Source organism: Pipistrellus kuhlii, unplaced genomic scaffold (assembly GCF_014108245.1).
Source record: "Pipistrellus kuhlii isolate mPipKuh1 unplaced genomic scaffold, mPipKuh1.p scaffold_m20_p_12, whole genome shotgun sequence".
Lineage (NCBI taxonomy): Eukaryota > Metazoa > Chordata > Mammalia > Chiroptera > Vespertilionidae > Pipistrellus > Pipistrellus kuhlii.
The window spans coordinates 9930803-9957179 of NW_023425427.1; the positions used below are offsets into that span (position 1 = coordinate 9930803).

Here is a 26377-nt window from a genome sequence, read left to right on the forward strand (position 1 = left end):
TAGAGCACATATCTGAGGATTTATTTCTGGACTTGTCCTTCTACACCACTGATCCAGGCATCTATCCTTATGCCAACAGCATATGCTCTTGGTTACTGTAACTTTACAGTAAGTTTTGACATCAAGAAGAGTGAGTCCTCCAATTTTGTTCCTTTGCATTTCCATATACATTTTATTCTCAGTTTGTCAATTTCTACCAAAGGACAAAGCCTACTGAGATTTTGACAGAGATTACATTGAATATGTAGATCAATTTGGGGAGACCACCAATATTGAGTCTAGTCCATGAATATGGTATGTATTGCATTAACATAGTTCTTTTATTTCTCTCAATGATATTTTGTAGTTTTCAGTGTATAGCTTTCACATTTCTTGTGTTAAAATTTATTAAGCATTTTATTCTTTTTGATGTTTTAGCAATGAAATTGACCTGTTTAAAAATTCATTTTCAGATTTCCATCATCAACATATAGAAATATAATTGATTTTTTGTTTATTGACCTTATATCTTGCAACTTTGCTAAACTCATCTCATTAATATTCTAGTAACTTTTAAGTGGAGTACTTAGGATTTTCTACTACAAAGATCACATTGTTTATGAACAAAAACATTTTTTCTTTCCAATTCTTATGCCTTTAATTTCTTGTTCTTGTCTTATGGTCCTTGACTTTTGTACCTGAATTATTAGCAAACATTTCTGCAGTACATTGTAGACTGTTTCATGAATGTTGAAATCAGATTTTTGTATATCCTTCACCCTAATGAATATTTTTAATAGTGCATAAATGCCTGCCAGTCAAGAATTTTATTTCAGCAGCACTGCTATCTTTGTTTATGAAATAGTGTTGGATAATTATTTAAAAATGTGAACTGCATTTTGCACTTATCATTAAGAAGGAACAGAAATGGGAAAAAGATAGTGCTGCCATCAGTAATAAGCAGGAGTCTCATAAACTTAAGGGCAATTGAGACAAAGATGAAAACCATTAGCCGTGTGAAAGCGGCAATTCTGTGGCATCAATTGGGTGGTCAGCGGACTTAACAAGCTGGTCAAGCACAAGAAAGAGTAAAACTAGTATAACTTGGCAGCTAAACATATAACATCAAAGTCGTGTCTGAAATGCAAGGTACCTTCAGTGATTTTATCATACACGTTAGGTCTCCAGGAACGTAACTGCCTTTGTGACACGTACAGCCATTGTTCTTCTTGAACACAAATCAGCTCACAGACACACTGAAGAACACATTGGGTCTCAAAATGTGGGAAATACCAGGACTTCCTTTAATCTCACAAAACTGCCAAGAAAGGTGTCACGATTCCCATTTAGAAATCACAAACCAGACACAGAAATGTTAGTCACTTGCCTAAGTTATTGTTAAGTTATAGGGGAGACAAAACTCAAACCCAGGTCTGTTAGGCTCCAAATGCTCTAAATGAGGCCTGTTTTCCTGAGCAACCCAGTTCCCCGGTGCCGATGCCCAAGCCCAGCCTTGCTCGCCTATGCAGGGAGCCTCTGGTTGCACATCTACATGACTTCTGACGCCAGGATTTCCCCAGTGACTCACAGGCTACCCTGCAACGACTAGGGAAGAATGATCATCCTGGCTTGCTCTAGCCTAAAACCACCAGCCTGAGTTTTAAGCACAATCCTATATAATAAAGAGGCAATATGCAAATTAGCCCTCACATCCTCACAAGATGGCTGCTGATGACTAGACCAGCAGGGGGGTTTAGTGAGGAACAACCAAACAACTGAACACCAGGCTGCATGGGGTGACCAGGTCGGCTGGAGGTCCGTGAGGGGCAACCAGATTGGCAAGGGGGGGCAGCTGGGGACAACCGGGCTGGCAGGGAGGGGGCAGTTGAGGGCGACCTGGCCAGCAGTGGGGGGCAGTTAGGGGCAATCAGGCTGGCACGCAGAGGCAATGAGGGGTGATCAGGCCGGCGGGAAGGGGGGACAGTTAGGGGTGACCAAGCAAGCAGGCAGGTAAGCGATTAGGAGCCAGCAGTCCAGGATCATGAGAGGGATGTCCGATCCCTGGGTTCGAGCCTAAACCAGCAGTCAGACATTCCCTGAGGGCTCCCGGACTGGAAAGAAGTGCAGGCTGGGCTGAGGGGAACACCCGCCTGCCCTCACTCCCCCGTGCACGAATTTTGTGCACCAGGCCTCTAGTAAATAATAAAATAAAAATATGTGAGGTGGTTACATAAATAAGATACATGGACATAAATTGAGAGCTGGGTTTGAAATCAGTGTGTGATTTTCCATTGAGTTTGGGGCAGAAATGCCCAAAAGTTGGACTAAGAAAGGATATTAACGTTTTTAAGTGAGGCAATTCAGGCTTTTCTTCTCTGCTTTTATGTTTGGGCAGACACATTAAAAAATGAATGCAAAAACCGTTACCATAATAATCATTAAACTGTGGCCGGGCGATAGAGGTCAGCCTTCTCTCTCAACACCCTGCCAGGAAAATCCTAACCCCTGGGTGCAGATGACTCAGACTGAAGTCTTTACGGTAGTGTGGCCGTGCAGGGCCAGGAGAGGGGGCTCAGGCTGTATTTCCACGGTGAGGACACAGAGCGGGAGAGAAGGAAGCCACAGCGCAAGTGCTTCTCCTTGTGCCCTAAGAACACATTCACTAGGGGCTGTGGATTTCTTGGTTAATTAACTAGAAAGCCTTTCAACAGGCTCTTTCCAGGAACAAATACACATCACAGAGCCCCCTGCTCTTGGCAACACACAGAGCCAGAAACAAGCACAGAACCAGAAACCACCATCTCCATCCCCGAGGTGAAAAAATAGGCCCCATGAGAAGTGAGGAAGCTCTGCTGCATCACGGCACCTCTGAGCAGCAGCCCTTTTGAAAGAGACCTCCCCCCGCCAACCTTTTCTTTTACTTCCTGCATGAACCTGGTCATTGATCCCACTCCCCAAGTAATGCACGCATCTTACAATCCATCTAGTGTCCACTCATGAAGTGGGACGCCCTGGAAAAAGCTCCGTAGTTAGCACAATATTAGAAGAAACAGCCTACACAACCGAGGGACACGGTGGCACGGCCACCGGGCAGAGGAGGGGCCTGCGGCCCGTTTGTAAATAAAGTTTTATTAGAACACGACCATGCCCATTCATGGAGGTCTTATCTATGGTGGCTTTCTTGCTACAAGGGCAGAGTTGCCACAGAGACGGTCTGGCCCACAAAGCCTAAAATAACTAAGGTGTCACGATTCCCATTTTTACAGGAAAAGTTGGTTAACCTTTGAGATACTATGTTTAAAATAATATGGAAAAATACCCATGTTAAAATGTTAAGTAAAAAAATAAAAAAATAAAAAAGGGTACATCAGCAATTTTCAACCAGTGTGCTGCAAGAGTTTTTAAAACATGCAATACCTGACTACTTAGGGCACTGACCTTTTTTCCCTAGACTGTCAAATAGGATAGGACAACATCCAGCACAACAGCCAGCTGGTGTGAATGAATCAAAATTACACTTTTTTTTTTTTTTTGCCAGATCGGCAAAAAATATATTTTTGGAGTTCCAAAGGGTTTTAGTAATTAGTTTATGGGTGCCACGAGACAAAAAGGGTTGAAAAGAACTGATGAAAATCACAGAAAAGTGGGCCTGAGAGAGACCACAGTGTTAAGCAGTTGGATTGGGGTGGTAGCCTTACGGGTGATTTTTCTGACTCCACCTGGAATGACCTTACCTTTCTATTATGATAGAAAAAAACCGAACCTCCCTGTGCACATGAATTCAGTTCACGCCTGCCTTGCACACAGCGGTTGTGACCACACCCGGCAGCCCCCTGCCCGCCTCGGCCCACGCACAGGTATGCTGAGGGTGGGAGGGGGGCAGCGAGTCCCGGCAAGTACCTTATGCTCGTCCCGCAGGTGGCTGTCCAGCTCCTCCGTGTGCTTGGCCTCGTAGTAGCAGAGCTGGCACTTGTACGGCTTCAGTTCATTGTGCTTTTCTATGTGCTGCTGGAGGCTCTCGTCGCTGGAGCAGGTGAAGGTGCACTTGTCGCAGCGGAAGACCACGCCCTGCAGGTACTTGGACAGCTTGGACCGGCACACCTCGATGGGGACCACACGCTCCTCTGCGGGGACAGGGGCGATGGGAAGACGGGGACCGTTACTGACGGCGACACACACGAGAGGAAACTCGCACATTCCATTCGCTGCTTCTTACGACGTTCGGCCCGTGACCCACCCGCACAGACTCCCCTCCCCTCCATCTTCTGAACGCGCGTATTCCTCGACACAAACCGTGTTTCTTGAGACCAAAACTTCTGTGTGTTACTATCCAGAATGCTCTGCACGCAGGGGTGGGCAGGCTGGACGGTGCTTGTTAGGCTCAGAGTGGAGGAAAGGGAAGAAGGGATAAGAGATGGGAAGTGGCCAAAACCAGTTTGGCGCAGTGGATAGAGCGTCCGTCTGCGGACTGAAAGGTCCCGGGTTCAATTCCGGTCAAGGGCATGTACCTTGATTGTGGGCACATCCCCAGTTAGGGGGTGTGCAGGAGGCAGCTGATCGATGTTTCTCTCTCATTGATGTTTCTAGCTCTCTATCCCTCTCTCTTCCTCTCTGTAAAAACTCAATAAAATATATTTAAAAAAAAAAAGAGATGGGAAGTGGCGGCTGTTTCTATCAACATTGATGATGATTGACAGCGACTGATTCCTCCTTCTCCTGTGGGATGTCTGTAAAAGGGGGCAGGACACGGACATCCCCCAAGTGCCTCTGCGCCCCCACTGTGCGCCTTCCTAGCAACTCAACGAGGCTCGAGACATCCCCATGTCATCCCCGAGTCTTACAAACAGGTAAGGTGAGGGACAGAGCTCTCAGAACTTCAAAACCCACAGACACTGACATCGGCCACGCTGGGAGCCGTGCCACCATCATCTCCAATTCCATTCCCCTTCCCCTTTCCTGCATGTTCTCCAAGAGACAGTTCTCCTCTCCCTGAAACCAGTGGCATGTCTAGTCTAAGATCAAATCTGAAAATAAAGAAGCCCGAAGCACACTTTCATCCACCGAAACTCCAGCTCCAGCTGTGAAGCGCCCACAAAACAGAAAGGCTGCGGGCAGAGGGGGCGGCTGCGAGGGAGACGCGGGGGATTTGTGCCTTTTCAATCGCTAATCTGACTGTTACGAGGCGGTGGGGGGTGGGAAATAGAAGCAGAGGATCTGGGTGCTTTCCCCCGGAACCCATGCGTGCTTGTGTTCGCTGCACCCTCGCCCTCGTGCTCCAAATTAAATTTCACACCCGTCGGCCCAGAGCGCCGGCACGCGAGCCAGACACCCATGCCCGGGATAAAATTAAAATCTGTGCTATTTATGCGAGGATCACATACAGCGTGCGCCTCCACGCCGTCTGCATTTCAGAAGGCCGTCCGTAGGTTTACAAACGGACGCACACAACATGTACTTACGTTATTTAGAAACAGCGGCGTGTGATTAAGCCAAGAGAGCGTGATTTATCCCCGGAGCCGCTGAGCAGCGAGGTTCCCCGGGCGGCGGTATGTGGTGCGCTGGGGGGACTCAGTGGGGGAGCCCGCCCTTTGCTGTTGGGGTGTGTTGGGCACCCCCCCTTTCCCCCCCAAGGGAGGTCTCCCCAGCCCGTGCTGTGCCTGAGTCTCAGCCATGACGTCCTCCCTGCAGGGCAAGCGCCGCTGTGGGAGCCGTGAACGCAGCTGCTAATTGGCCAGCAGAGAAGCCGGGCAGAGGGAGCTGGCAGGTGGGGTCCGTGACCTCCCCGGGGCTCCGATGCACATGTTAATTTCCCGAAGCAAAGAGTCAGCCGCTCATTTAGAAATATAAGTTTGTTTTGTTTTGTTTTTTAAACGGAGGACAGCAGACAGCTAAGAAACACATGGTTATGATGCAATCCACACATTTTCCCAGGAGGGCAAATGTTTACCAGCCTTCTAACCATTCAGCTCCGCGGTTTGGTGTGGTTTAGTGTAAAGGAAGGAGAAACGCTTTGGCATACACCAGGAGCCTTAAGAGAGCCCAGCTGGCTCAGTGGATGGAGCGTCGGCCTGAAAGATTCCAGGTTCGACTCTGGTCAAGGGCATGTACCTTGGTTGTGGGCACATCCCCAGTAGGGGGTGTGCAGGAGGCAGCTGATCAATGATTCTCTCTCATTGATGTTTCTAACTCTCTATCCCTCTCTTTTCCTCTCTGTAAAAAATCAATAAAATATATTAAAAAAAGAAAAAAAAAGAATGGGTCCTTTCAACGCGTTTACATAAGTTCCTGTTTGAATCCCTCTACCACTCCGCTCGTTGCCTTCGCAGTGTCCAGTTCCGCTCTGTGTGCCGAAGTGAATGTTACTCAGTCCCGAGCCCCCGGGACAATGCCATGGCATTTAAACGGCGGTGATTCAGGCGAGCGACCGCTACTACCGTGTTTCCCCGAAAATAAGACCTACTTACAGGTTTCCTTCTGAGTGAAATATAAGGCATCCCCCCGAAAATAAGCCCCCCCCCCAGGCTAAACATGAGAGATTTGGTCTACTGATTCTGAAAGAAATGGAGTCACAAGAAATTCACCAGGAAATTCAGGAATTGGATTGTTATGATGATGTTCCAGAAGATGACGACATGATTGTCATTGAATAAATGAGTAAATTCTTGATACTATAGGATTCACAGTTTGTCTGGTTTGTGTTGACAACTACTGTACTACCATACCGTATACAGGTAATAAATTTCCTTTATTTTTATTTAACAATAAATGTGTACCGTATTCTTCTTCATGGAAAAATAAGACATCCCCTGAAAATAAGACCTAGCGCATCTTTGGGAGCAAAAATTAATATAAGACACTGTCTTATTTTCGGGGAAACAGGTTATCTATGAAGTGCTCCCTGCCCCCACAGCTCCTTCTCATCCTCCTAACACCCTGCGGAGCCCGTCTTACTGCCTCCGGTGACAGCCGGGGAACCGGAGAACCGACCTGTCCGCTGCCTCCTCCACGTCCCTCCCCTGGGTCAGTCCAAGCTGGGAGCTGGGAGCCCAGGCTGCCTGACCTTGGCCGGCGCCCTCCTCCTCCTCCCTCCTCCTTCACCCCCGAGCACAGGGAACGTCCCGTCCGCAGGCAGCCAACGTGTAAGCCTCTCGTTCCCGATCGTGTGAAAAGGCAAACGCTGTGGGCTTCTGAGGCAGCCACTTCAATCTGGATTTCTTTCCAACAACCTCTGGATTTGCTAGAAGGGACGTTTCCCTGCTTACTTGCCCCGAAAGGTAGGGCTTCCCACTTCCAAACTAAGACGTGACCAGCATCCCAAGGCTCTTCGTTGTATGGATCTTCACTAGCGTCACTTTTAGAAAACTGTTAGCTTTTCCTTTCGGAAAAATATAAGCTAACATGACCGAGATGAAAAAGCACCAACAGGAGAGATTTTGAAAGGCGGGCACTGAGCAACGGCGTTTTCTGAATGAGGTTATTCATTCCTGAGGCGAGCGGGGGACATAAAGTGAGAGGCGGGACCGTTTCTAGGTGTTTCTAGGGACGGAGACCTTCTTGGCTGCAGAAGCCCAGCGCTCGGGGCTTTTTTTTTTTTTTCCTGCGGGGCAGCGACAACTGTGGGCCTTTCTTGACTTCACACCTCTCCCAGGCACTCTGGGCGAGAAACCGGGGCCTGAATCGCACTCATTGTGCCTCAGCCTCCAGCGCTGGCTGCGAAAAGACCATGACTTCAGCGGTCCGACTGCAGGACAGACCATGTCTCTGGTGCTGCGGCTGGACAGACCCCGAGAGGCTGACTTCGGGGACACACGCATGGAGACGGTGGGTGCGGGGGTGCTAAAGGCCCAGGAAGGGGAATGCTGCCAGCTCCTGGGACATCCCGTGGACAAGCCCTCGGAGCTGCCGTTGCAAAGTGGAGTCCCTTCTGCTTAAAACAGCAAAAGTCAGTTCCCTGTGGAGTCCAGCATCTCAGTAAAAATTCCTCCTGAGAGACAGACCACACGCGCCTGGGTTTCCGCCCACAGCGTGCCAGGTCCGAGGGAAGCAGGGAGAGAGCTGGAAGCCATTCACTCCACAAACTCCGTGCACAGACCATCACACTCGGAGCGCCCAGACCAAAGGCCCACCCGATACTCCCTCGAAGCCGAAAAGCAACCAGGGGGAGTCCTAGAAAGCTGTTAGGAATATAACGAAAGATTCTTTAAAAGAAGAAAAAGTCATTCCCTGCCCTGGCCAGTGTGGTTCAGTAGTTAGAGTGTCAGTCTACCAACCCGAAGGGTTTTGGGTTCGATTCCTGGTCAAGAGCACGAACCTGGGTGGCAGGTTTGATCCCTGCCCCGGTCAGGGTGTGTTCAGGAGGCAACCGATGCATGAGTCTCTCTCACATTGTTTTTCTCTAGCTCTCTGCCTTCCTCCCTCCCACCTTCCCTTTCTTCTTCCCTTCCACTGTCTCTCTAAAAAAGCAAAGGAAAAATGTCAGGTGAGGATGAACTACAGCAACATCATCCCTTAGCATAACCATGTCGAGACACATAAACACAAGCACAAAAGCTACTGGCGAGAAGTTATTAAGTTCCGACGTGAGCCAGGTCCCCACCCTCAGCCAGAGAGAGCTGGAAACCGCACTTCTGACTTGAACAGGCAAACACATTTGATGGGGATGGAAGGGAACATGTCATTTTGCTGAATAAGATGGAAGATTGGCCATCTTCACTGTACATTTTTTTTTCCCCTCAAGAAGAACGACACTGATCAAATAAATTAAGGGAAATTAGTTCTGGTCCAAAAGAGACGCCCACTTACAAGTGTCAGCTAGAGTCAGTGTCTGTGTAGGCACTGGGGTTACAGGCTGGGAAACAGACACTTTATGCTCACATGCCAACTGGAGAGCAGTGATGGCAAATCACACAGCTCCATAACTACAATGCAAATATTTGGCAAAACAACAACAACAACAACAACAACAAAAAACCAACAAAAAAAACCCCACATACCAAAAAAAACACCCTGTATTTCATCCCATAATTCAATCTGTCCACTGCAGGTGCCCAAAGTACATACAGGCAGAGCTACGCATGAGGCATCCTGCTTATGACCATAAATCCAATGGAAATACACTCAGGAAACAATCCCTTTGTTCATCGCCGCTCCTCCCATTCAAGTTCAAGTTCCCGAAGTGTGGATGAGTCCCAAGAGCTTAACACAAAGGCAGCACCTTGTGAGCGTTCAGTCAATGGCACAGAGGGCCCCCCACACAAGGAGGAAGGCCTGTGCAGACAGAGGCAGGGACTGGCATGTTGCAGCTGAAGGCAGGGGAGGCAGGAGCTGCCCGGAGCCAGTGCCAAGAAGGGGTTCCTTCAGGGCAGCGGTCGCCAACCTTTCGGATCTCCTGGGTCGCCAGTGGTTCGGGGACCGCTGGTTGGCGCCCGCTGCTGCAGAGCCTTCAGGGAGAGCACAGCCTGGGAGACTTGCATTTCAGACTTCTGAAGGCTCCAGAACGGTGAGACAAACTCCTCTGTGGTCTTAAGTCACCCAGGAAAGGAACAGACCTCACCTTACGTCTTCACTGCCTCCTGAAACGTGGTCATGGCTGTTTGAAAGCCACCCGCTCCACCTTTCTGGACCCCCAAACAGAAGCCTATCGGCCACTGTGAATCTCCCGAGATACCCGTCACTCACTACCTTATCCTCGAGGCGGGCGGGCGCTGGGTCTCACAGGCCCCATCGTCCCCCAGGAGCCCCGCACAGCCTGGCGTGTGGCCAGGAGAGAAGAAACGCCTGCGGACGCACGAATGAGCAGTAGGCTCTCTCCCGCCACAGCCGACACAAACCAGGAGCATTTCTCATTCAGATTTCCCGGGAGCGAAACAGATCGTCTCTCTCTTTCCTCCCCATTTAAACACACCCTGTGTGTCTGGGCACAACGCTAAGGAAAGTTCGGTCCTGGCAGCAGTAGCTCCGTCTCAGGACCAGCTCAGCAGCTGTTTACCTCGCCTTTTGCTGCAATTATTTTAATTCACCGGGGCTCCAGAAACACGTCTTAGTCTTCACACGAGCCCCAGAGACCAAAGACGTGTTCTCATCCAGGGAGTCGGGGGTGGGGGGTAGGGAGGGGGGCATAGATACAGAGAGCCACATCTTGTGCTGAGATCAGCCCAGCTCAGCAAGGCAGACACCCAACCGTCTCTTGACTTGTCAAGACCAGCCTCCCACTGAGCTGCATTCCGAGTTGGGATGGCCAACCAACCGAGTTCCCCATTAGCATTTCATCTCGCTCTGCGCCGCCCCCCCTTCCTTAGCCAGCTCCGTGTCCGCCTTCCTTGTGTTCTCAGCGCAGGGAGGGAAAGTCACGGAGCTCATTAGGACGGAAGCTCTGACCCTGCCAGGTGGCAGCACGGGGGAAGAGGGAGTCAGCTGCAGAGGGGAGGTCCCACTGTTCCTGTTTGCTCGGCAGCAGCACAACCACAGCCCCTCCCACGCTCTGAGGGGGCACAGAGCCGCCCTGCCACATGGGGCCCCGGACCAGAAGCCAGGCAGGACCCCCGCGGGCCAAGATTTCCCATCTAAATGTCCCCGCGCTGCTTCTCCCAGCCTGCAGGGGCGCCACTAGCCTGGATTCAGACTGAGTAGAAAAAGAAATGGATTCCCCCAAATACTTCATTCTTTTTTTTTTTTTTTTTTTTTTTTTAAGTATAGTTGACCCACATTCGTTTTACTAGTTAACAGTATAGGTGTACGATATAGTGATCCAACATTTTTATACCTTGCACTCTGATCACCCCACTAACTTCAGTAACCAATCATCCGTCATCATGCAACCTCATCACAATATTACTGACTGCAGTCCCTTCCCCTTTTCACCCATCCCCCCATCCCTACACAGAAACCGAACACTTAATTCTTGAAAACGAGAAACTCCTTATTAAAATCCCTAGAATGCCACCCCTGACCCTGCCACGGTGAGCGGGCACCCTATGCCACCCTCCCCTGCCCCGGAAGCCGCGCCAGGCGGTTACCTCGGTGCAGCACGATGTGGTCGATCATGTTGCGCTTGTATTTGGTGTGATAGAGGCAGAGGGGGCAGCGCAGGTCTTTGGGGCCCTCCTCGGGCACGGCCGAGTGCCCGGCTTCCACGTGCATAGTAAAGGCAGACCTGGGGGAGAGGAGACAGGCAGGCGATCAGCGTGACAAGGGACTGTTTCACTCGTGCACACACCCCCTGCCTGCAACCTGGCTGCAGGCTTCCCTGGGCGATGCCCTTGCTCAAGGGCCCAGAAGCTCAGGGTTGCCGAGCAGGAGCTCCTTGACCGCCCAACCAACCACGGACCGTGGTCACAAAGGAGTCACTCCTTTCTGGGAATTTTGCCCCTCAGCTGGATTCAAAGTTAGTATAAAAACAAGTGGGTTCCCCTAAATATGTGATTCTTCTTTTTTTAAGTATAGTTGATATAGATTAGTTATACTAGTTTCAGATGTACCATATAGTGATTTCACAGTTTTATACCTTACTGGAGGCCCAGTGCATGAATTCACACACCGGTAGGGTCCGGCTGGCCCACCCCAATCGGGATAAGGGGAGGCCATTTGGGAGTGGGAAAGGGGGCGGGGCCATGGTCTGTTGGCCGGATGGTCCCACCCTCTGGTCAAACTCCTGGTGGAGGGGGCCATTTGCATATTAGCCTTTTATTATATAGGATAATATGACCACCTCACTAATTCTAGTAACTGTCACTACACAAACTTACAGTATTATTGACTAGATTCCCCTCCCGGTTTCACCCATCCCCGCACGCCTCTGGTTTCCATTTCTATGAGTCTACCTGAAACACTTGATTCTGGAAAATGATTGTTTGTTGAAACCATTACAACAAAAACCCTACGAGAACACCTTTCTCATCGCGCCTGGAAGGAGAGGGGCTGCTTTAAAGATGGGCGACGGACCACCTGCCTCATGACTCTTCACAGGTAAGGGGGCGGGCAAGTGGGTGAGGAAGCAAGACCTGGCCCATCGGCTAACTACAAGCAGGGCCGTGGCACAGCCCGGAGGCGGAAGAGTATTGCTGCCTCCCCTTCAGCCTTTTTGGAAGTTCACTTATTTTTTAAAAAAAATATTTTTTTAATTGATTTCAGAGAGGAAGGGAGAGGGAGAGGGAGACAGAAACATCAGCGATGAGAGAGAATCACTGACCGGCTGCCTCCTGCACGGGGTGTCCACTTTGGGATGCTCTGACTTTTTTTAAACCCATTTGTCCTGACACAGCTCTTCATCCCTCCCACACCCCCAGAGCAGTCTTCTGGAACGAGGCTTTCGTGGTACAGACTGCTCCCAGCCCCTGCATCTCCACCCTGTCCCCTCCCCCTCAGGGGGGCAGGGCCTCCCTGAGCTCCGGGTAGGAGGGTGTAAGGAGCGTGTGGCGAGGAGCCGAGCAGGGGCAGCCACCTTGTTCTGTGAGGCCGTTCTCCACGCCACTTACTTGAAGCCCGTGTAAAAAGAGCAGTCCTTGCACTTGAAGAGCTTCTTGCCGCCGTGCTTGTCCCTGTAGTGGCGCCGGATGCTCTGGATGTAGCCCGAGGAGAATTCACAGAATTCGCAGTGGAGCACCGCCTCGGCCTTCTGCTCCCCGGAGAGCGGCCCGGGGCTGACGCGGCTGTTGTTCCTCGCCAGCGCGGCCGACTGGTAGTGGTTCAGCTGCTGCTGCACGTCGGGGGGCTCCGAGTAGGACGAGTCTGTGGACAGACGGGGGGCATGACAGGGGCATGGAGAACACAGTGGGGAGACACTCGGGAACCCCCGGCATTGGTTCCGCTAACGCCTTATAAAGGGAGGAGCTCCTCTTTCATCTTCATCTACACTCGGCCCTTCTCTGGGGAAAGGTGGGGGGGGGGGTGCAGAGGAAGAGTCACTCTCTTTCCTCTGACCTGGAGGGCCCATCCCACGTGACAAGAAAACTCTTGAGGCTAAAAGTGTCAAAGTGAAGGAAGAAAGGGAACGGCAGTGTGGCCACAGGCTGCTGCAGGACGCCCGTAAACCGCACCACGAGCCCAGGATGCCCCGTGGGAGACGCAGGTAAGGAGGCGATGCAACATCCCCCGCTCTGCATCTGGACTCATTCAAACCTTCCCCCCCCCCGTCCCCCCCAAAAAAAGCCTTTAGCAGAGGGGCTCTGGCACACGGCACTCGCCAATATAAACATGTTTTATGCCTTCACAGTCGAGTGGTTTAAATTTTAAAATATAAAAATCCGACAGTGCTCCCCTGGAATGGATGTTCAGAGCTGAGTCAGCATGGAGGTGGAAGGTGTATTCATAAATCCCATTAAAATAAAATACAAACAGGTCTCCCTGAAAGAGGTTTTGAAGTTTGCCATTCGGACGAGAATGTGGGAAGCGACAGGCACCCATCTCAATCCCAGGAGCCTCCGAGGCCAGGGGTGGAGAGATGTGGCCTCAATGGCTGGGAAAATCGGAGTTTCTTCTTTAAAGTAATAATAATAATAATAATAATAATAACCACAACAACTACTACTACTAAATAATTTCTTTGAAAAAAAGAAAGTAAGAGAAAGGTCTTGAACCTTTCCCAACACACAACGTTGCATGTTGAGGCTGGGAATTCACAGCAACCGTGCCGGTGAATTTCAGTGGAACTTTCCTCAAAAGAACACGCGTGGCTCTTCTCTGACAGCCTTTCAGGAGCAGGGAGTGGGCACAAGGCTGCCCCGGCCTCCTCCCCGCTGGACGGACACCTCCTGCTCCAGAGCACGGTGCCCCGGCAGGCGAGGAGGGTTCTCCAAACCCGTCCATCCCGTTGGCCTCTTCGCCCCAAACAACAAACCCAGAGCAGCCTGGCTTCCTGGGAAGGCACCTCCTGCCTTCGAAACACTGAGCCTCCCTCTTCCTGTCTCGCCCTCCTCTCCTCCCCCAATCTGTGCTCCTCACGACAGAGAGAAAGCCCTTCGGAAACGGTACACGAGCCTGCCAGACGCACAGATGTGAAACAAAAGGAGACGTGAACAATGCCGGCGCCTCCCTGGTTCCTGACCAGGTGTGCAGGGAAGACGGGACACGCTGCATTCATCCCGCCCCATTCTTTCCTCTCCCTTTTCTCCGGTCCTCGACCTCCCCGGTGAACCCACTCAGGATCACAACAATGCAATTGTCAGCTCCTCATTCTCCCTCTCAATAGCAGGCTTGTTTACCATTTCAGGGACTGTTCGAGAGGTTTCCTACGTACACCCTCAAGACCAGCTTCTGCTTAACACGCGTACAATGAAGCACAAAACGTGCCCCGCCTCTCTCGTTAGCGCGGCTGGAGCTGCGGGCTCCACATGGTCCCGCTGGCACTCTGACAAGCCCATCCCTCCTGGCAGCGCTTGTCCTGGCTCCCTCTCGGCTCCTCAGAGAAAAGTTCTGTGGCCCGCGAGGCCAAGGAGGGGCCAGGAGGCAGTCCACTATCCATGTCTCCTTAGACTTAGCCCGGTATTCTCTCTGGCGTCCACTGCTTATTCCAATGATCTCAAAGCCCGCAACCCAGGACCCTTCAGTCCGCAGGCCAACGCTCTATCCACTGAGCCACGTCAGTTAAGGCCAGAGGTAGAACGTGTACAAAGACCTGTCCGACTCTGAAGTCTGAGTCGTGTCTATTGGGCATCTGTACCCAACGCAGGGTCCCGTGATGCAGGTCAGAAGAAAGAGGAAGAATATCTGAGTGCCTCGCCATCAATAACACACAAGAAGAGGGCAGAGAGAAGGTGGCAGAAAGGCTGAAATACGTGAGAAAATAACATTAGAATAGATAAAAATGATAACTGAATAGATAAAAAAAATGACATTAAAGTAAATACGAAAGCAAACACTAAAACTAGTACCCTGTTTCCCCGAAAATAAGGCAGTGTCTTATATTAATTTTTTCTCCCAAAGTTGCGCTAGGTCTTATTTTCAGGGGATGTCTTATCTTTCCATGCATTAGGTCTTATTTTCAGAGGATGTCTTATTTTCGGGGAAACACAGTAGTTTACAGCACACGGGGATACACACAGTAAGATTTGTGGGAAAGGAAAACATTCAAAATTTCAAAATGACTTATGTTTTTTTAAAAAGGTGTGTGGGGTTGGGTGGGGGATCACACAGGAGACATTTCTACAAGTCTGAGGCACAGCACCCAAAACTGGGTGTCCACCCGCCCACTGCACGTAGAATTGAGATGTGTGATCAGGTGCCCTAGAACAGTGGTCGGCAGACTCATTAGTCACCAGAGCCAAATATCAGCAGGACGACGATTGAAATTTCTTTGGAGAGCCAAATTTTTTAAACTTAAACTTCTTCTAAAGCCACTTCTTCAAAATAGACTCGGCCAGGCCACGGTATTTTGTGGAAGAGCCACACTCAAGGGGCTAAAGAGCTGCATGTGGCTCTTGAGCCGCAGTTTGCCGACCACAGACCTAGAAAACTAATGCTCTTCAAGCTGTAGGCTGGGGTCTGGCTGGAAAAGGAAAGGCACCGGAGTGTGGCTGGGAGAGGATGCTTCAGGCTGGGCTCGGACAGCCCAGGACTTCACACCAGGGGAGGGCTGAGTCCAGATGAGGCCTCCCACCCTCTCACGTGGGCATCTTCCCGGAGAAATGGGAGATTTCTTGCTCTAATCCCAGCTCCCCAGAACACCCGCCAAAACCAATGTGAAGGTTTTACTTCCTTTTTCTCCAGAAATTGGCCAGCACGGAGACTGACTGCTAAAGGGAACATGACTTCAAAGGCAAGTGACACCCCGAGAACCCTGGGAGGAGAGGAGCACGGCAGAGGGAAGCTTTCCTGGATATCTTGATTCCTTGACCATCTAGGCAGCACCCTCTGGCGCCGGGCCACGTGCTGGCTCTCCGAGTTCAAAGTCAGAGCAGACCTGAGGGGAGCCTTCCAGGAACTCGGATCTCCCAGGGAGAGTGCAGAGCGGCCGGCTGCTAGGAAAACACGGGCCTGCTCCCCATCCAGCAAACCTCCACCAACCGAAGGCATGAGAGAGGCAGCGAGAACAAACGGACCGAGTGACAGGAGGGTCTAACTGCGGCAAGACCGAGGAAGACACTCGAAGCGTCAGAATCTACTGGGCCGTGTGTGGTGGGAGCCACAGAGGACACCCAGTGATCCAGGAGGGAGGCCACACCGGAGGTCCCATTCTCCACCGTCGGCGGCTGGTGAGGGTAGCCGAGGGGCCTGGGTGCCGGCCACCACAGTTAGCTCTATTTGGGCTAGATGTCTGGGCAGACTTGGGAGGCAGGTTCTCTGGTTAGCGTGAATCAAGTACCAGGAGGGAAAGAAAAAAAAAAAAAAAAAAAAGACAAAAAGGGGTGTAAGTCAAGCCCATTTTAGGGGTGGCCACGGGGCAAAGGATTTCAATGACACCCATTCACTCGGCAAATACTTACTGAGCATCCAAGTCAACTGTTCTGGGGCAGTCAGACCTGGCCCCTGACTTCAAGCAATGCCCTGTCTCAGACAGATGTGTAAACAACTGGTTGTGATACAATGCAAAAAAAAAAAAAAAAAAAAAAAAAAAAAAAAAAAAAGTCTTGTGAGAGACATCTGTAAAGAGCTGGTGGAGGAGAAAGAAAGAAAAAGCAGCGGCACCGGTGACATGATGGGACGTGGGCATAAGGGGGATGGAGGGACCCGGTCAAGTGCACCTGAGTGCCCATGAGTAAATTAACTGTGTTAGCGTGTCACCTAATGAATCCACACTAGACATGAAGACACCTAAATGTTCAATTCTCCATACCTTACGACACAGACAGATGTTAAAACAACTGCATTCTCATCACAACGACTAGAAAGGCGCTCAATTCTGACACGGAGGAGAAATGAAGACCCGAGGACGAGTATTTACAAAACGTTGTGTACATCAGAGGGGGCCAGAGGCGGCAGAAGGGAGACTCTTAAATCTTCAAGTTCTAAAACAGCACAGGAAGTCAAGAAGAATGCATAGACGGCAGTTCTCTTCAGAAAAGCAGGCCATTTGGCAACTCAAGGCCGGTATTATAAGGAACCCGAAATAGAATATTACCTGTGGATAATTCAACCAAACACTGTATACGGCCAAAGCATGGGGGTGGGAGAGGGAGGGAGAGCCGCATGAGCCGGGACTGCAGCCCACTGCTTCTGGTGGAGAAATCACAGGAGGTCTGAGAACAGCACGCTGACGATGACAAGAGGGCAGCTAACGGCATACTCCGGCCATTCGCCAGGAGGATTCCGGAATGCCGCGTAACTTCTATCACACAGCTGCTAATGCACTCGGGCAGGGGACAGAAATGGTCTGAGCGTTCTCGTGCCTGTGACAGGGGCCCAGGTGTCTGCAGTGACAAGCCGGAGGATCCTGCTGCCATGGGAAACGCAGAGAGATGGTCCGCGCCTGCATCCGAAGCTGAGACCCGTTCGAGCTCCATGTCTGATGGGCTCCTTACATTCCACGCGTGGAACTCTGTCACCGTCGCTGCCCACACATCACTACCTGCGTGCCAAACGTCTGCGAATGGCTCATCACCTCATTTAGAGAGCCACACGTCTCCCGCAGCAGCACACTTAACCAGCCATCTCGTTCTAGAGACATATGCCTGACCCCCCCCCCCCCCCCGCCCCCATCATTTCCTCTCGGGTCCCCGGCCTTCCCTTCCCATTGCTCCTTCAGATCCTCAGATCCCAGAGGGGCGACTCTTAACAGCCGCCTAACTGGCCCTCCCTCCTCTGAGGTCTATTCTAGTTTGGCCGCGCATATACATCAAAGACACCTCACACATACCTTTACCATTAGGATCTCAGTGCTCAAGCATTTAGATCTGCACATACAGCCCTTCAGCCTGGTCCTAGGCTACCTGCCCCAGCCTCACATGTTCAGCCAGCTCCCGACTTCTCACACCTTCTCCACGTGCCATCACCGCGAGGCTGTGATCAGGGCTGCCTGGTGCCTGTCCTCTGCTTTTTGCCTGGCAGATTCCTAGCCACCCTTCGAAACTCAGCTGAAACGTCACCCATCCTGTGAAGATGTTCCCCAACAAGCCAGGAAGAACTCTGCTGTCCTCCGTGCTGCCCCCCCCCCCCCTCCCCACGCCTTGTGATGCTCACTCTCATCTCCTGGAACTTCACGTGACACTGACACCTTCTCTTAAGCAACCTCCACCACATGGCCAGATCAATGCCTTCGACCTTCAAACATCCTGACCACAAAAGACCATGCTGACAGTGTCCCTGCTGGCGTATGTCTCTGAGCAGGTGCATCTATGTCTGCTTCCAGCAGTTGAGTTAATGTTATCAAGAACCAGTTTTGCTCTGGCTGGTGTGGCTACATGGTTAGAGCATTAGCCCCAGCACTGATAGGTCACAGTCAAGGGCATCCATCCTTGGCCTGGTCAGTGCATATGTGGGAGTCAACCAATCGATGTATCTCTCACACAAAGATGTTTCTCTCTCCCTCCCTCTATCCATCCCGCTCCCTCCACCATTCCCCTGCCCCGCTGCCTCCTCTCTTCCACTCTATCTGAAAATCAATGGAAAAAATAACGGCAGGTGTAGATGAACAACAACAAAAAAAAGGAATCAGTTTTATTTCTTCCCAAACTTCTTTGTGCCAGTTATATTTGCTACTGAGCTTCTTCAACTTAATTAATATCATCTACAATGATGAAATGTAGGTATAAAAGGTGTCATTTCTATGAAAGCTACATTGAATGCTTTGAAAAGTCAAGTTGCTAAAAAAAAAAAATTACTGTCAAATGATGTTTTGGCAAGACCAACTGTGAGAGACTGAGGAGAACATAAAAGTCTAGGACTCCTCCTCTCTCAGATTGTTCCATGAATGTCTAAATTATCATTCCACTTAAATAATGCGAAAATTGGAAGCAGCATACGAAGCAATGTAGGTGACTGTGGTTTATGCGAGAGGCCGAGAAAATTCAACCCAAGGACCCAGACTCCAACACACACACAACCCTACATCACACAATACAGGCGAATAAACATACTTATGTTTTCAATGCAAATAACATGCTTAAGACATTTTAAAAAGGATTCCCTGGGTTGAGAGGCTTTCAAACATAATGTAGAAACTCTAGGCCTCTTCAAATAAGTTTCTACTGTATCTCTCTGCATGTTTGTCCCCCATTTTTTACTAATTCAGAAAGTATTAGTAATTCTGAGCATTTTGGATATATCAGTGAAAACAAACAACAAAGTGGAGCTTACATTTTAGATGGGACAGGAACAGTACCTTCTGTGCTTATATAGCCTTCAAGACTCATGGTTCTTTCATCAGGTTACTAAAGAATAGATTTGCCAGGTTGTGGACTACTTCCCCCCCCCCCCCCACCTCCAGTCCTATCTATCTATCTATCTATCACCTACCTATCTTAGATTATGAAAATAGTATGTAGCATACTATTATCAAGATGATTCACACTCAAGCCGTTTTTAAATAGCAAGATTTCTTAGGTTCCATCTGAATTCCTCTGAAACTCGACTCAGTTCTCCTCCTCCTCAAGATACCTGTTGTTCCCCGTGTACTATTAATAGAGAACCAAGTCTGGCGTGCACAAGAAAACCACCAAGAACAAATCACCAACGCAACGTTCCAAGTATTTCCGTTAAAGAGTCTCAACATGTCCTCTTCTCTCCATGGGACATTCCAAAAGGAAGTTTATATTAGAAGTGAAGCTATGGATCACAAGCCATTCCAACTCCTTCTGGACAGCGTCTGAAGGGAACATAAATCTCTAGAGGCAGCCACGTTATTTTATTTCCTCCTCCTGATTATGCCTTGAAATTCTCCAGGCCAAGGACTCTGGCACCTCTTTGTCTCGTGTCATCAGCGGAGTTCTCTGGCCTGGATACACGAGATTATGATACAATGGCCAGGGGGGACAATGGGCACTGGGCAACTATATATAGGAATTCTGGGCTTGGTTGTCATGGAAGCAAATGGGAAAACAAACGCCTAATCCTCAAAATAAGGCTGAGGCCAAGCTTGAAGGAAACACACACTAAAAACTTCCTGTCATTCTGATGAGTGAAAACAAAACCTTGCCATAGGATCAGGGAACAGAGGAGGAAAAAACCCCCAAACCAAACAAAATGTTAGTCTTCAAAATGATAAACACACAGCATGGCAGGCTCTCTTGTTGAGATGAGTGTCCCATCGTAGATTAAGTTCATTGAAAGGGTCTCTCAAAGGCCTATTTTATGAAGCTCCGTGTTCTTGTTCTCCTTGTATTTGGAGGGAATGCAGGCAAGTCTGCCCTAGGACAAAGAGGGTTCCTGGACCTGCGATTCATTAGTCCTGTCTGTGGGGACAAGCCCGTTTGTCCCTCTATACTTTTCCCCCAATAGCATCACCATCCACCAGCCAATGAAATCAGATCAGATCCTTGACCCATTTCTTGTTCTACAGTCAGTGGGGGAAGCCCTGTCAGTCCAACCTCCTGAGCAGCTTAGTGCACACCGCACACCCCTCGCTGCACTGTCCTTGTCCGGGCCCCTGCGGTTGCCTGCCTGGACCCCATGGCACAGCCTTCCTAACCGGCTTTCTAGTTCTGAGTTTCTTCTCCTTTAAGATTCCTTTTTTTCCTAAAAGCAAATGTGAGTGTGGGACCCGCCCGTTCTTCCAGGAGGAAGTCCAAGCTGAGCCCCAGTGGCTCTTCATCTTCCCAGCCCCAGCCCCACTCCACACCCACACCGCCCCCACGCTGCGCTGACCACAGCCCCGGGGAAAGCTCCGAACGGCACCCCGGGTGCTTCTGTTCACGGCCGCTCTGGACATTCTCGCGAGGCCTTTCTTCTACTTTTCAGCCTGGCAAACTCTTATCATCTTTCAAAACTTGTCAGTTCAAATTTACAACCTCTACGGAGATCTTGTCTGATCTTTTCAGATGCCCATTTAGTCCCTCTCTGAGCTCCCCATAGGCTGTGGGCCCATTTAGTTTACCTCCACCGGACTATGATCTCTTGCAAGTAGGACATCCATCAATCCATCCGCATGTAACTTTTCATTGCACTGATTTAACTTTTTAAATTGATTTGAGAGCGAGAGGAAGGGAGAGACAGAAACATGGATGAGAGAGAAACCCTGATCGGCTGCCTTCTGCCTGCCCCCTACTGGAGACTGAGTCTGCACCCTGGGTATGTGCCATGAACAGAACTGGTTACCTCCTGGTCATGGGATGATTCTCAACCAACTGAGAATTACACTAGCCGGGGCATGTGAAACTTTAGAAGTTGATATCCCCCAGAATTTTGCTCAGGGCCTAGCCCAAAACATGTGGTCAATAAACATATTCCACAGATCCGAAAAGTTCAAACAGGAAAAAAAGTGCTCTGGGAAACCCAGATTTAAAAGAAAAACATAACTAGCCAAGCTCTCTTTCTCTTTGGATGCTGAGGTTAAGAGAGCCTTCCCACTGAAACACTGACCCACTTTTTAAATTGCCTGGAGAATAGCTTCTAGACCATTTGAGAACCCGAATGGAACAACATTCATAACCCTGGCTATCCAAAAAAGCCAAAAACATAATTTCCGGTTTTGACCCTGACTCAACTCTGCAATGGATATTAGGCATCTGGTAGGTACGTTAGAAATTCCTATATGCAACTATCCCTCCCTCTGTACCCACTGGTAGGTACAGGGGCTTGTGCAGTGCACAGGTGTACCAGGTGCCGAGTACCTGAGGCACCAGGACTGCCTTTAGTCATCTCCTCAGGCCGTGAGTACGGAGCCCTGGTGACTGTGAGAGGGTCCTCTCGGGTTCCTTGCAGATGGTTAGCACTGCACTCTCACCGTATAACATGTTTTACCCGTTTCCCTCTGCCAGGAAAGCACTCATCCCAGATCTGCAGTGTTCGGACCATCCATTCTACAGGACAACCTTCAGGTTGTCCAGCCCGGCAATGGAGACAGAACACGCCTGGGGTGCCTGCAGGGCCCCCTTTCCAACGCCCGCCCCTGTCCTGCCACAGTCATCAGCGAGCATTGCAGGCCTACTCCCTCTGCACCCAACAGTATCTGGACCCCAAAGTGCCTGTACTTAAGTATCCTCCGTGACACAGGCTGGAGACTTGTAAGGACACAAGTGACTGTGGTGCCTTCTTCTCACGTTTTTGGGAGGAAGCTCGGTGGCATCTGCCATTGTGAACTGAGATGCTCTTACAATACCAAATGCTTAATTCACGGTGACTCTTTTGAATCGAGGGATGAGGAAGTAAGGTTTCCTGCTGTTTGTTTAGACTGTATAATGTTCTGACCGCACTGACAATCCAGGCAAACCATTGGGTACAAAGGCCTCTTTATGTCAGTGACTTGGCCTCCACCGTAGAGAGCCTGCCAGCAACTTCAGGTGAGAGCTGGAGCTCAGAAGCCACGGCCAAGGGCACAGTGCTTCCTCCTCTCAAGACCCAACAGGAAGGGAGACGCCTACGGACTGCAGGAGATGGTGACAGCACACGGTGCACGATGGTAGTACAGGGAGGGCCCAGCTAGGGAGTCGCTGTAGAGATTTCTGAAAGATCAGACAATCAGGAGGAAAGAACACATATGAAGGCACGCATGTATACCTAGACACACAGCTCAAAGTGATGACATGGGAAGCAGATGGGAAAGGCAATGGTCCGTCAGGATCAGGAACAAACAGCCACGCTTCAAAGCCAACTTTCTCTGCAACTGTCCCCCGGCAGCGGGAGTCTGAACCAACGAACCGAGGGGGTTGTGGACCCTTTTTCTTTCCTTGTCACCCATTCCCATGCAGTGTGAGAAGATCCTGGCAATGAATTACGCTATATTTTTAATCACGTTCAACACTACCTCAGCGATTTCAACCTTTTCCTCTCACGGCACACATAAACTAATTACTAAAATGCTGCAGCACATCTAAAAATATCTATGATAATAACAGCATAAAATGCTAATTAGCGCTAATTAGACCGGACATCCTTCCGGATGAAGCCAGGGCTGCGAGGGAAGCCCGGGTCTTAGGTGACTGAGAGAAGCCGGTGCGCGGAGGAAAGGCTGGGGTGCGCGGAGAAGGGGGAAGGGAGGGTACTCTTGCATCGGGCCTGTATTATATATTTGCCAATCTGACAAAAAAAAAAAAAAAAAAAAAAGGTATAATTTTGATTCATTAACACCAGATGGCTATTGTTGTGTTGGCTATCATCATTTTTTTCTTTTGACAATCTCAAAGAAGTCAGTGCCCCTGACTAACTATTGTAGTTGGCATTGCATGTTTTAAAAATGCTTGCGGCACTCCGGTGAGAATCACTGCTCTAGGTGCTTCCTTTAGGGCAGTTCCTACTCCAAACTCACCCATAGGAATACCGCTCAGTGGCACTGGGCTCAGGTGCAGGGCGTAAGCCTCCAGGAAGCCAGAGGGCTTGGGAAGTGAGTCCAGGTTCACCTTCGTCAGGTCTATGTCTAGCGACTGTCAGGTGCTTTTTACAAGGTCACTCGCTGACCTTCACCTGGACCTTAAGAAATGGAAATACAACGTCCCACCACACAGACAGGGACATGGGCCATTTCTCAGCTCTCCTGCTCACCCTGTGGAGACTCAGCGAAGCGGACCTCTGGTTCCACACCTGTAGGACAAAGACAATACCACTGGCAGCTCCCCTGGTGCTGCGGGAAGCCCAGGGGGTGCGGGAAGGGTCTCAGTGCCACAGGTGAAGCCCGCACCGTACGATTTTGCACTGAATTATGAATTGCCTTTTGGGGTTTGCATTTCCTACGGATGAAATAACTCGGTCCCTTGGCGGGACGGCAGGATGGAGAGGTGCGGCACTTCTTATGCCGCCGCTCAAACAGATGCCGCCGGCGTCCCTCCCGGCACCAGGCCCATGGCAGGTGCGCGGCAGTTTGTGATTGATTCTGGGCAAAGCCAACGGCACTGCCACTCCTGGCAGCAGCTCGCCAGCTTATCCTGGAGGTGGAGGTGGCTGCAAAGGGGAGGGGACTGGCTCCACCCAAATGACACCCCGGATTCAATGAGTCACCTCCGTTTTGTTGGGTAACAATGTGCACGGCATGGCCCCAAGTCAACCTGCTACAAAAGGGCTGGTGAGAGCACATTCAATTCTCAAAACCTTATGGGCTTTTGTGGGCAATCCCTCTGAGGTCTACAGTATTTCCCTTTAAGTTTCTTTCAAGATCACCTCCAGCTGACGAGCAAGGTAACTGGGTATCCAACTGGTAGTTGTGTCAATCACCACATCTTAATGACCCTCTCCCCCGCCCCCACCTGCTCCTGCAGCCCTGTCCTCGCCACCCCTTCCCCTTGTTTTTCTCTTTTTTTAAAATGGCAGCTAGTTGTTTTTAAATATATTGTACTGATTTTTTACAGAGAGGATGGGAAAGGGCGAGAGAGTTAAAAACATCGATGAGAGAGAAACATCGATGAGGTGCCTCCTGCACACCTCCTACTGGGGATGCACCCGCAACCAAGGTACATGCCCTTCACCAGAATCGAACCTGAGACCCTTCAGTCCGCAGGCTGATGGTCTATCCACTGAGTCAAACCAGTTAGGGCTTTCTTTCTCTCGATAGCACGTCTCACCACCTGATCTGATATGTACTGGCCAACTGTCTGGTTTCCCCCATTACCTATGAGGGATTGGCACGGGTTTTTGGATTTTAGTTCACGACGAATGAGGGCATTTAACCTTTGTATGCCATAAGCGTCTGTAAACCACAAGGATGGTTTCCGCTTTGGACGTGTGACAGTTAACTGGTTAAACGCAGCTGAGCGTGAAGCATCTCCTCAATGCTCAGAGTGAGAAACCTCAGAGCCTACGCCTTACACCTGCCTTGGAAGTCTATGCATGTCTCGGCCTTGTGACTGCCATGGCCAGTGTGTGGCACCATCAACACCAGCACTCAAGACCAGATGCAGTTACTCAAAGATCCCGTCTCACTGCCTCTGGCATGCAAGGTAGCCCAAAAGTTAAACGATGGCCTCTAACTTCAAGATGGGTGGTCTTGGAGGAGATGGACACACAGACAGTTACAACGGAGTGTGATCAGAGCTATGATTCCCAAAATGAGCTCAAAGATCTGCAGGAGCAAAAAGGAGGCTCCCCGGCCAGACAGGAAGACTGGGAGGGCCTCTAGAGGAGATGGCATTCCCGTTTCCAAGGACAAGTAGGCATCAGTCAAGTGCACGGAGCAGTGAGGAGGGTGCAGTGGAGAAGCGTGATCGGAAAGAAGGAAGAGCAGGCCTGGAGTGGGAGAGGGCAGGACTGTCGGGACAGGGCGTCCACGGGAGGGGAGGAGGGTGAGAGTGATCCCAGAGAAGTGTGGGGCCCACATACCAGCCTCCCATGCTGAGCACAGAATTTATTTTGATGGCGATGACTATTTACAGGACACAATTAACTTTCATTTTACATTTGTAGGAATGTCTACCCTAGGAAGGAAGCGGCCCTGTGCCAGATGGTGAGAATAGAAACATGAGCGTGACAAAACCCTAAACCTCATGAGCTTCCTTTCTGGCAGAATGGACGCCATGTCCCCAGGGGAGGCAGCGCACAGCACGGTGGAACTGCAAAGGGAGGGCCGACTCCTATCGGGGACGTTATGAGAAGCATCATGAGAGTGAAGGCTTCAGCACGTGCCTTTGAAGGACAAACAGGTTCTGGACCTGTGGAAACGAAGCCCTGGAGGGGCATGGGAACGACGGGTTGGAGTTATTTAACTGGCGTGGAGAGCTGGTAAAGACTCTTGAGTAGAAAAGTGGGCAGAGGACCTGAAAACACATCTCTCCCAAGAAGACAAAGAGCCGAGAGATATATGAAAAGATGTTCAATCTCACTGGCAATCAGGGAGATGCAAATTAAAAATACAATGAGCCGAAACCAGTTTGGCTCAGTGGATAGAGTGTCGGCCTGCGGACTGAAAGGTTCGATTCCGGTCAAGGGCATGTACCTTGGTTGCGGGCATATCCCCAGTAGGGGGTGTGCAAGAGGCAGCTGATTGATGATTCTCTCTCATCGATGTTTCTAACTCTCTGTCCCTCTCTCTTCCTCTCTGTAAAAAAATCAATAAAATATATATTTTTTAAAAATACAATGAGATACCATCTTACACCAGTTAGAGTGGCCATTATCAACAAGACAAGCAACAAGTGTGGGAGAGGCTGTGAAAAAAAGGGAACTCTCATTCACTGAGGGTGGGAATGTAGGCTGGTACAACCACTATGGACAGCAGCCTGGCGATTCCTCAAAAATTTAAAAATAGAGCTGCCATTCAACCCCACTGCTGGGTATATACCAGAAAAACTAGAAATTATTCATACGCAGAGATATATGCACCCCTATGTTCACTGCAGCATTATTCATGGTGGCCAAGAGTTGGACACAGTCCAGTGCCCTACGATAG

At 50.1% G+C, this 26377-nt stretch overlaps 1 protein-coding gene across 10 annotated transcripts in view; it reads right to left on the reverse strand.

The window, feature by feature from the left end:
• Positions 1-26377, reverse strand: part of ZNF462 (zinc finger protein 462) — a 135001-nt gene that overhangs the window by 18722 nt on the left and 89902 nt on the right. For all 10 annotated transcript variants that reach the window (XR_006741234.1, XM_036433115.2, XM_036433110.2 and 7 more), the window contains 3 exons: positions 12453-12705; positions 10995-11131; positions 3880-4103 (listed from right to left, as the gene is read on the reverse strand). Coding sequence is in view for 9 of the 10 variants with exons in the window: in XM_036433115.2 (XP_036289008.1) it covers positions 3880-4103; positions 10995-11131; positions 12453-12705 (614 nt within the window). In the remaining variant the exon portion in view is untranslated. The remainder of the gene's footprint in view (positions 1-3879; positions 4104-10994; positions 11132-12452; positions 12706-26377) is intronic.